This window comes from Diuraphis noxia, unplaced genomic scaffold (genome assembly GCF_037042655.1).
Source record: "Diuraphis noxia isolate RWA-SAM2 unplaced genomic scaffold, SU_Dnox_SAM2 contig0003, whole genome shotgun sequence".
NCBI classification, from domain to species: domain Eukaryota; kingdom Metazoa; phylum Arthropoda; class Insecta; order Hemiptera; family Aphididae; genus Diuraphis; species Diuraphis noxia.
In genome coordinates, this window is record NW_028301713.1 from 54,792,751 (window position 1) to 54,802,534 (window position 9,784).

Genomic DNA, 9,784 nt, shown 5'->3' on the forward strand with positions numbered 1-9,784 from the left:
ACCTGGATTATTTTTCCCGTGGCTTTTTTTTCCTACATTCAATCCGGAAGTATGATAAATTGATAAGCAAGAGGAATACTAGGGAACTTTCTAATCAGAATATCAGATAACCATGATCATGACTGATAGTGACGTCGTGTACGTATTTGACTTGTTTAGGTCATAGACCTTGTAGTAGACTTAAAGTTTTTACACGTATAATATGTATACCTACTAATAAGACGTGTATAAATCTAAGATTTCGACAATGAGTCAGTAATAGCTGATCCAAACAAATTTGCAATCTATAGCCGAGGTAATTGCCCATTGGTAATGGTATTGTGTTTGTTGTTTGTAAATAATAAATATCGATGAGAAAATTATTAATATAGAATAGATTGTATATTACCCACACTATTATTATTTGTTATGTTTTGACTGATAGTATCTCGTCCTTACCCATAAAATATTATAAAATTATTAGTGTTATCTAATTAATTATACCGATTTGATATATTAAATTAAATTTATTTATAAACTAACGAATATCGTTAATCATTATTATTGTAATTTATTATTCGTAAAATTATTTGTTTAAATTCAGTATTATTCCGGCGTTTCCGTGCAACTTTTGTGTTCGATTGTACATCATGTAAAGGCATCGTTCATTTTGTGCTCTAAGTTCGTGAGCGACTGAATAGGTGGTAGCCGGTTAAACAAAACTATGTCGTCGCTGCTACAGTCGCTGGAAGAAGTTGACGAAAAATTGGCAGAGTCACTGATCAACAACGATGACCAGGACATTTTCGCGGAAAATAACGTAAACTTTATTAATTATTTGAAACGTTCCACGGTCAAGGTTGGGCATGATACTTAAAATAAAAAAGTATCAAAGTATTATAATGCATCCATTTAGTGTATATCTAGATACATTGACAAGTATTCCATATTTTATATTTACAATTTATTGAATTTTACTAACTATTCCTACTGTTTCTACATAAATATTTATATAATATTTAATATTTATTACATATATACTTAAAAGTACAAGTCAATGCAAATAAATTTATATTTAAATACATCACTTTTTATAAATTACATCATTTGAATCATAAACTCATAACTCATAACTCTTCATAAGCTAGTTTGATTTTACTTTCTATTTTATGAGGAAACACTTCCAATTTATATAGGGAATTTATATTTTATGAGAACAAAAATTCCAGTTTTGTGTGACTATAAGAGTAGATAGGTCCTATGGGCACCTTAGTTGAGTATTATGTTTTTCAATTATTAAAGTTACAAATTTTTTTCATTTATTCTAAATTTTGAGTGTCCTACAAATAAAAATCAAATATCTTGGTACTATTCAGTACATATGTTTACTATAATAATATTTTGTATCTTTTGGCAAAATAAGATACATGCTATTTGAGACCTTAAAATTATGTTTGACAATTCAAAATATCTTTGATACTGCCCAACCATAACCTTGTTGATGGATTATTATGAATTGTAATTATTACTAATTAGACTGTATGTACAATGATAATGTGTTTAGAAAAGACAAACTGCCCTGCATTTGGCGTCTGCCCATGGTTTTAAGCATGTAGTCGACGTTTTGTTAGAAAGAGGTATAGACGTGTGTACTAAAGACTTAAATGGAAACACTCCGCTGCATATGGCCGCTAGAAATAATAATGTTTCTGTTATTAAAAGTCTATTGTTCCGACAGCCTCAAGTTGCCTGCGAACAAAACTATGTAATAATGATAATTGATTTGCAAATGTTAGACATCATAACTTAAAACTTACACTTTTGTATATGTTTATAGAATGGAGATACACCTATGCATATAGCATGCCGTTATGGTTACTTAGAATGTGTGATAAAATTAATGGAACACAGTGTTACAGCAGACATTGTTAATGTTAATCTAGATACACCATTGCTGGTTGCCATAAAAGAAAAACACGAAGATGTTGCAATATATTTACTTCATAATGCACCCGGAAATTTAGAAACTTTCGATAATGTAAATTCATGTTTTGACTATATTTAGAAAAGATAAATGAACATACATTTTTACATTAGGAAGGTAATGCTCCTATTCATGCTGCTGTTCAAGAGGGTTTGTTAAATGTTGTAGAAGCAATAATAAATATGGGTTATAGTTTTGAGTTCCCTAATGATAAAGGACTATATCCATTGCACATAGCTACCAGACATGGACATGTTGAAATTGTTAGGTAAACATTCTACTTCTACTACTTCTGTGGCAATATTAATAAATATTATTTGATTCAAACGAACATTTAAATTGTTATAGGTATTTATGCATTGCAGGAAGTGACCCTCAGCAACGTAGTGCAGACAATATTAAACCTGAAATAACTGCTATAAAAAATAATCAAAAAGAAATTGTATCAATATTTACCAAATTGAACACTGTTAGCTTACATATTTAAATTTTATTTTATTTTTGTTGAACATTTTTACAATTTTTAGTTTTTTCTTTTATTACTACAGAATAGTGCTAGAGAAAATTATATTCAACAGTTACTAATTAGCAATGAATACATACAAAACACAAATTTATTGTTTTTTGGACATTCCAATGCTGGAAAGTCATCAATTATACGGTTGATGAAATTAGGTCTGTTTTCAATGCTTCTTGACAAATCACGAAATACTTTAAGAACAATTAATACCAACAGTAAGTGCATATCCAATTAATTTTAATTTTTTGACAACATGCTCACAGACATTTTAAACAGGAACTAATACATCTCAGGGTCAGTGCAATAATGGAAATGAAATGAGTCTTACAGAATATAATACTACAAATACTTCAAATTATTCTAAACACAATGGTACTAAGGGTATAGCAGTTCAAAAGGTTTAAAACAAAACATGTTCACTACTTTTTTTTATCAAACCATCAAGCAATATTATAGTAATGTTAATATATTTTTAGGAAAAATTATCAGGTATTAACGAATGCACATTTTGGGACTTCTCTGGAGAAGATACATACTATAATTCTTATCATCATGTAATCCAGAATACACCAAACAAAGTAGTTGTTATTGTTTATAATGAACAACAGTCTTCTACTGAAATTTTGAAAACTGTGCGTTATTGGCTTAGTTTCGTTCAAGCAAGACTTCAAATCTCTGAACCAATAAGTTTGTAATATAAGAAATATTCTTTCTAATCATACTAAAACCAGTACATTATCTTTTCTAGGTAAGAATGGTATTTCAAATAATTTAGTGCCTGTGATAATTGTTGCTACACACAATGGTCAGAGGATATGTCGTCAATCTGACCAATTAATTAAAACTATGAAAGACGAGTATGGACATGTATTTCAAATATACGAACAATTAGTACTTTTTGATATAATGGTAGTTGATTCATTAAGTGTGAAAAACTTTAAAGAGGCGATTAGTATAAGTAAAAAACGACTTCATTTTGTAAGTATTCCTAATTATTTCAATGTTGATAAATGCAAAAAATATAGAATAATGTATAACATTTTACATAATATTATTTTGCACACCATAATAAATAAAACAAAATGGTTAAATTCAAATTTTCTATCAGGGATACTATCGAGGTGATATCATTTGCGGTGCAAACAGTAATGGCAGGTTAAATAAGCTGTCATTCTTCACTCGTGGTGGTTATAAATTACTTGATGACCCTCCTAGGGAAAACTATTATAACACTAAGTCTTCAGTTACACAAATTGAGGTTTACATTACATTTAATAGTGCACAGCTTATTTTTTCAATTTTTTGATTATTAATGGTGTGCACTTCTTGGAATTTCACTATGTGCAATCAAATTTTAATAGTGCACATATATATGTGGTATATAAATACACATTTTTTTGTATTTTATTATTTTAGGGATTTCACTATAATTTATTATTTTGAGTTGTTATATTGGTGTTCTCAAAATGATACTTAATCTTTTCATTATTATTTGTTTTAACCATGTGTATTAAAAATGTTATTATTTCTTTATTTAATTTAACAATTTCAGAATATTCCACGAATGAGTGGTTTTTGTGAAGCTGTACAGAACTTTTTACCTAAATTAAGAAAAATTGCAAATCCATTTCCTGTATTGTCTTGGAAAACATTCTGTGATACTGTTCATCTTGAAGTAAATCCTTTGGCTACTATTCAACATTTAAATATATTACTTATCCAGCTACAAAACCTTGGTGAAGTATGTTAATTGACTCAATGTAAATTAGAATTTAAATATTAAAATGGTTGCTTATTATTTTTCAAAGGTATTATTCTTAAAGTCTGGTTTACAACCAGATTTGATTGTTATATCTCCGAATTGGTTTGGATCAAGTATAATTGGTACATTATTTTCAGTAGACTTTTTGATCAGTCAGACACGTATGTCTGGTTCATATCAAGCAAATGATTTTCAGATCATGTTTCCTCATTATGATGCCATGTCAGTACTTCAACTATTAGAAACAATGAAAATATGTGTCCAAGTATGTTAAATTATTATTTAATATGAATATTTTTAATGAAATATTATAACTATAGTTGCTACTATCTAATTTTCATCTTGTACCTTTTTATCTTAAAACTTTTAATTTATTATTTTAGTATGATAATGATGGGGACATTGAATACGAATTTCCAGCATATGTCATAAGAGAAAAAGATGAAACATTGTGGAAACCTTGGGGTAGTAATGTTGTTGACTGCTGTTATGGTGGTATTCGGCTTATTTCTCAACCGCAGTTTCTTGAACTTTTAACTTCAATTTTTATTAGAGTACAGGTATTTAAAAATTGATATTTTATTCCTAATTTTATAAAATTTATTCTGTTTCCATATTCATTTTGAATGTCCAAATATTAATTTCAGGTTGAATTACGTTACTTGCAAAACAATTATTATGAAGACATGGACAGTTACCTATATCAATGGTACGGTGGTGCTGTGTTATGTATAAGCAATATAGAGTGCATGGTATCCCTAGAGCAAGATGGATGTATTGAAATAAAAATTCGGGGTTCTAAATCATCAAGTTATACCTGTTTTTATTTTCTAGAAGAAATATTGCATTCCATTAATCTAGTAAAAATATTTTATTTTTATACAGGCAATGTAGATTTACATTTGTAATAACAAAATTAAAAAAAGTAAATTTTAAATATGAACTCTAGGTTTTGATTGAAACATGTCCAGGAATGAAAGTAATTAAAGAATTTCTCAGTCCCTCAAATTTATCTGAACATTACATACAGCCTCATGGTTATGGTGTTGATGATATATTTTATTCAGTACGAAAAACTTCTGATTTTAAATCATTTGTTGTTAATCCGTTAACTGGAGAAAAAGAATGTGTATTAGACTTAATCGCATTTGGATGTGACCAGGTAAATATTTATTTAATAGATAATATGTCAAATCATCAGTTTATTCTTGCATATTGATATGTAATATTATCTGATCAAGGTGGAAAACATGTTATCTTGTACGGATAGTTTACCACTAACTGAATTGAATACCATGTGTCGCCAAGAATTAAGTCGTCTTGTTGATCCAGTACATCCATTAGGAAGAGATTGGGCATTATTTGCTCTCAACATTGGATTGGATTCAAAAGTTCAACTATTTGATAATGGACCAACTAGTCCTTTTCTAGCTCTAATAGATACATGGACAACAGTTCAACCTGCACCAACAATAGGTGAAATTTAACAAAAACTAACTATTTACTAAATACATGTTAAAAAAAACATTTAATAATTACCTTTTCAGGTACATTGATTGATCAATTAAATGAATTGGGACGCGAAGAAGTAGCTTTGGTTGTATTGCAGAGTATACAATGTTTTAGAATAAAAGTCATGGATATAAATAACTGTCCAGTAACATTAAACAAGTTATAAAAATATATTTAAAATAATTTAATGTTATTCAATTTTGGCTGCATTAATTAATCATAGAGTTTTTAAATTATTATTTCTAGTCAATTAAATTGAAAGATAAAAATGTGTGAATTTATACAAAAGCAATTATTTTTCCTATAGGTTATTTAGCCACTTTGTATTGTATAGAAAAGTTTATGTTATTACACTATTACACATAATTTTTCAACATATTTATGATTTAATTTATATTTCTAACAATGTGTAATATGAATTTATTTTTAAAATGCACTAGTGTAGTGCAATAACTAATTTTAGTATTTTTTACACTTAATTGATTTAATAATAAACATTGGACTGTGAAGAGGAAACTATGTGTTAATTGTATTGATTAGCTTGAAGGTTTATTCTAATAGTTGTAGTTCTTCACTGTAAATTAATTAAATTTCATTAACTAGATGATTTCCAATTGGGAAATGATAATTCTTCATCTAGATCTCTTTGATACCTTGGGACATATGGAAATCCATGTTCACCACAAGAATCATAATTGTCAAAGAATTGTAAATCCAAAAAACTATCTGGATAGTTTGGTAAAAAATATACCCAACAATCCATAATATCTGCATTTGGTAATTTAACTCGAGTCTTTTGTCGTTTATAAAAATTTGGATGATTTTCAAAATCGTCCAAATATTCCAACATTTTTGTGTCAACGTCATATATTTCACCTCTAATTTCCTAAAACCACACGTGACATCTTTAGTTAAGTATTAAATGTTATTTCAAAATTTATAATATTGTATAATAATCACTTACATGCCCAGTGCCTTCATTTTGTAACAAAAATGGTATATTATATTTAGTAGAAATTACTAAGGGATATTTATTGACTGTGACAGCGACTGACCTAAATACTGCACAGCCATTTTTAGTATCATTGAGATGGTAATTATTAGGCTGATTTTGTTTTAATGTTCCATAAACAAAAACTGGTTCCATTTTATACTGAAATAAATTTAGTATAGTACAGAACAAAATATTTACTTGAAACAAATAAATAGCTGAAAGCAAACTTTATTCAATGTGTAAGAAGAGACCAGGGTGACAACCGGTTTTGATCAGTGCACAGATTGCACACAGCTGTTTCCTCTACTCAATCAACTACCAGTAGTCAATCCAGAATAAATATGATGCCACACCCATATGCACAAGTCAGCTGTTCAGGTAATTTCTTATGTTGAATAAAATGTAGATAAATCTAAATTAACAAATTAAAATGCATAATTCTATATCAATGAATTCATTACAACACAACTAATGTTAACAATAGTTGTCAATAAACAATAATCATATATGTATATACAACAACTAAAACTGAAAAAATTAGGTCATATCAGATATTAGGGTTGAATAGTTGCAATGTTAGAAATTCAAATTAGTTTTAATTGGTCAATTATACTTGTGGTCCATAAAAATTATGTAAAATTTGAAGAAAACATTCTTTTATATTGATCATATATTTTACTAATCATTTTCCAAATAAATCGATATTATATTATAATATTGTTAATTTATTATTATATTAATGTTTTACATTTCAGTAATTGTTACACTTTTAATGTTAACTACTCAGTTTTTGACTAATGAACAATATATTATACATGAATATATGAATTAAATAATAATTTGAATAAAAAAATCAAGTAAATATGAGTGAATAAAAACGTTCTGGTTGTTTATTATAAAACACAATTATATGTTTAATTAATATTTTAAAATTAAATCATAAATTTTATTCAATACATTGTAAACAAAAGATAATCAATTGTTTTTTTTTAAATACTACAATAAGCCTTGTCGTTTGAGATCTTCATATGTTTTCTTAGTGACTACATTTCCTTGAGAATCTTCAAATTCTTCCTCATTCTCTGGTTGCCACCGCTCATCGTGTTTCATTGTTTTAAGTTTTTCCCAAAGTGCAAGTGCATCTTCAATTTGTGTGACATTAGCAAAATGTGCAGTATTTGGTATACCTAAACATCTCATTCCATGTGCATGTCTCCATTCAGCAAAATGTCGCTGAAACGCCTTGGGACCTTTATATGTAAAATTACCACAAATCTCACAGTTATAGCTAATATTTAATCCATGTAACTTATATAGCCAATACGGAATCGGCTTTCCATCCCAACCAAGAGGTAAATTTTTTGGATTATAAGGAATATCTTCTCCTTGTTCATCATCTGACTCTGATGCACTAGCTTCATTTTCAGAATCATCACGTTCTCCTTCAGTTCGAGCTTGTCTTCTTTGAACATTCTCTTTAGTTGCTAATCTCTGTTCAGCTAGGAGTTCGCAGAACCTGTATACTTGTGCCTCAAGCATTGCTAATTCTTTTTGCCTTTCTTGTTCTTTAGTACGGTTCATTTTTCCTGGCTTACCTTTGGCTAACAAAGAGGGATCCAATGAAGTTTTCCCTTTGGTTGAAAATAATCGTTGAGCTCTTTCTTCCAGAGTTCCACCACATTTCAATCCTAATGCCATCAAAGCCGATTTCAAACGATCGAGTCCAAGAGAGGCTAATTCTTCCCAAGAAGAAAAAGCATACAAATCTAAGTGAGCGCCAACATTAGCTAAAGCACTACTTGTGTCTTTTGGCCAACCTGGAAAAGTACCTTCTTCCCATTGATTTATAAACTCAATTCGAACAGTATCCATTTCGTTGTCAATATCATGTAAAGGTTTTATTCGTAAATAATAACCATGCAAGTATTCCAATAAAATATCTACATATTTTCTATATTCTGAATTTTTACGATCTTTGGGAATATCAAATAAATGATCAAATATAGACAGGTAAGTAATGTAATCAACTTTTTCAACTCCTTTTAAATTCACATACCTTTCATAGCATTCATGTAAATCCAAATATCTTCCATAGCCTTCTTCGTCTGTAAAATCTACCATGTTGGTCATTTCCTCTGAAGGATTCTCACGGAGGTTATTCAAATCTTCAAACTCAATAGACAATGGCACTGATATTTCATTTGGATGTTTTTTATGGAATTCTTTAATAGCTTTTAAACGAAAATAAAATTCGGCAAACTCATTTGGACCTGTGATGGATGTAATTTCCTCTTTGCGTAAACCATCTTTGTCTTCATACAATTCTTTTAGTTTATTAGTTCCTTCCATAAATTGATCGAGCAACAATTTTTGTCTATGTTCGGAATTAATGACGTCTCTGGTCGTAGATTTTTTCCACAGCATCTCTCTAACCATAGCATCAACTAATCGTTCTCGTTCTTCGTGGTAACGACGTTGCTGTTCTATTAAAGTATCCATTTCACTTCTAATGAAATAACAATGAAATCCAAATAGTTAAAATTATTTAAGAACACGTATATAAAATAACTACAAAAATAATACTCACAGTCTCGCGAATGTTTAATAACACCGAAATCTGAATCCAAAACTCTGTCACTGTAGTAGTGTAGTCGCGAAAAAAAGTAAATAGTAAATACTTGACGTAAATATTGTATCATGCATCAGTAAGTTGATCATACTTCCGAGTTTCGCGTCTCTTGATCGACTAGGTTATCATATTAATATCATGGCATAAATGCCAAACTTCAAAATCAATGTGATACGATAATTATTTTCCGGAAAACGTTATGAAAACCACTGCAACCCTGGATGAAATAATTGACGTGTACTCAATTATTTGGGTTTACACAATGATAGTTTTGTGTAATATATTTATTACCATTGAACAATATTAAGACATTAATGAATAATGATTAATGCAATCATACTAGGGCAGGTATAGCACGACAGTTTGCAATATAACCATTAAATCTTATTTAATTTATCATGGAT

General features: G+C 28.9%; 3 protein-coding genes across 7 annotated transcripts; 1 reads left to right on the top strand and 2 right to left on the bottom strand.

The window, feature by feature from the left end:
- The first annotated feature begins 131 nt into the window (after positions 1-131).
- Positions 132-6,273, top strand: LOC107162880 (death-associated protein kinase 1-like). Of its 3 annotated transcripts, XM_089224844.1 has the most exons (18): positions 132-295; positions 584-799; positions 1,544-1,744; positions 1,817-2,017; positions 2,077-2,231; positions 2,312-2,432; positions 2,512-2,698; positions 2,760-2,881; positions 2,960-3,170; positions 3,232-3,461; positions 3,592-3,741; positions 4,036-4,224; positions 4,292-4,510; positions 4,629-4,805; positions 4,893-5,105; positions 5,195-5,407; positions 5,487-5,721; positions 5,793-6,273. In XM_089224844.1, the coding sequence occupies exons 2-18, from the start codon at positions 704-706 to the stop codon at positions 5,921-5,923; spliced, it is 3,051 nt and encodes a 1,016-aa protein (XP_089080970.1). In that variant the 5' UTR covers positions 132-295; positions 584-703; the 3' UTR covers positions 5,924-6,273. The 3 variants fall into 3 exon arrangements, with proteins under 3 accessions (XP_089080970.1, XP_015365491.1, XP_089080971.1); XM_015510005.2 differs by lacking the exon at positions 3,592-3,741 and having other exon boundaries at positions 134-295; XM_089224845.1 differs by lacking the exon at positions 132-295 and having other exon boundaries at positions 471-799.
- Positions 5,433-7,339, bottom strand: LOC107162881 (gamma-glutamylaminecyclotransferase-like). Of its 3 annotated transcripts, none has more exons than XM_015510007.2 (4): positions 6,979-7,339; positions 6,722-6,910; positions 5,785-6,643; positions 5,433-5,706 (listed from the first exon to the last, which is right to left on the bottom strand). In XM_015510007.2, exons 2-3 carry the CDS (start codon positions 6,902-6,904, stop codon positions 6,353-6,355), a joined length of 474 nt encoding a protein of 157 aa, XP_015365493.1. In that variant the 5' UTR covers positions 6,905-6,910; positions 6,979-7,339; the 3' UTR covers positions 5,433-5,706; positions 5,785-6,352. The 3 variants fall into 3 exon arrangements, with proteins under 3 accessions (XP_015365493.1, XP_015365494.1, XP_015365492.1); XM_015510008.2 differs by having other exon boundaries at positions 5,785-6,331; positions 6,411-6,643; positions 6,722-7,324; XM_015510006.2 differs by having other exon boundaries at positions 6,722-7,332.
- A 274-nt stretch (positions 7,340-7,613) lies between these two features.
- noi (splicing factor 3a subunit 3 noi) lies at positions 7,614-9,642 on the bottom strand. The gene is made up of 2 exons (XM_015509966.2): positions 9,339-9,642; positions 7,614-9,257 (listed from the first exon to the last, which is right to left on the bottom strand). Exon 2 carries the CDS (start codon positions 9,248-9,250, stop codon positions 7,748-7,750), a length of 1,503 nt encoding a protein of 500 aa, XP_015365452.1. The 5' UTR covers positions 9,251-9,257; positions 9,339-9,642; the 3' UTR covers positions 7,614-7,747.
- Positions 9,643-9,784: the final 142 nt, after the last annotated feature.

Bases quoted from the DNA above. Each gene is read 5' to 3' on its own strand.
- LOC107162881 (XM_015510007.2), bottom strand. From the start codon at position 6,904: ATGGAACCAGTTTTTGTTTATGGAACATTAAAACAAAATCAGCCTAAT. The intron at 6,644-6,721 runs GTAAGTGATTAT...GTGTGGTTTTAG, and splicing joins AAAATGAAGGCACTGGGCAT to GAAATTAGAGGTGAAATATA.
- LOC107162880 (XM_089224844.1), top strand. From the start codon at position 704: ATGTCGTCGCTGCTACAGTCGCTGGAAGAAGTTGACGAAAAATTGGCA. The intron at 800-1,543 runs GTAAACTTTATT...TAATGTGTTTAG, and splicing joins ACATTTTCGCGGAAAATAAC to AAAAGACAAACTGCCCTGCA. The intron at 4,225-4,291 runs GTATGTTAATTG...TATTTTTCAAAG, and splicing joins AGCTACAAAACCTTGGTGAA to GTATTATTCTTAAAGTCTGG.
- noi (XM_015509966.2), bottom strand. From the start codon at position 9,250: ATGGATACTTTAATAGAACAGCAACGTCGTTACCACGAAGAACGAGAA.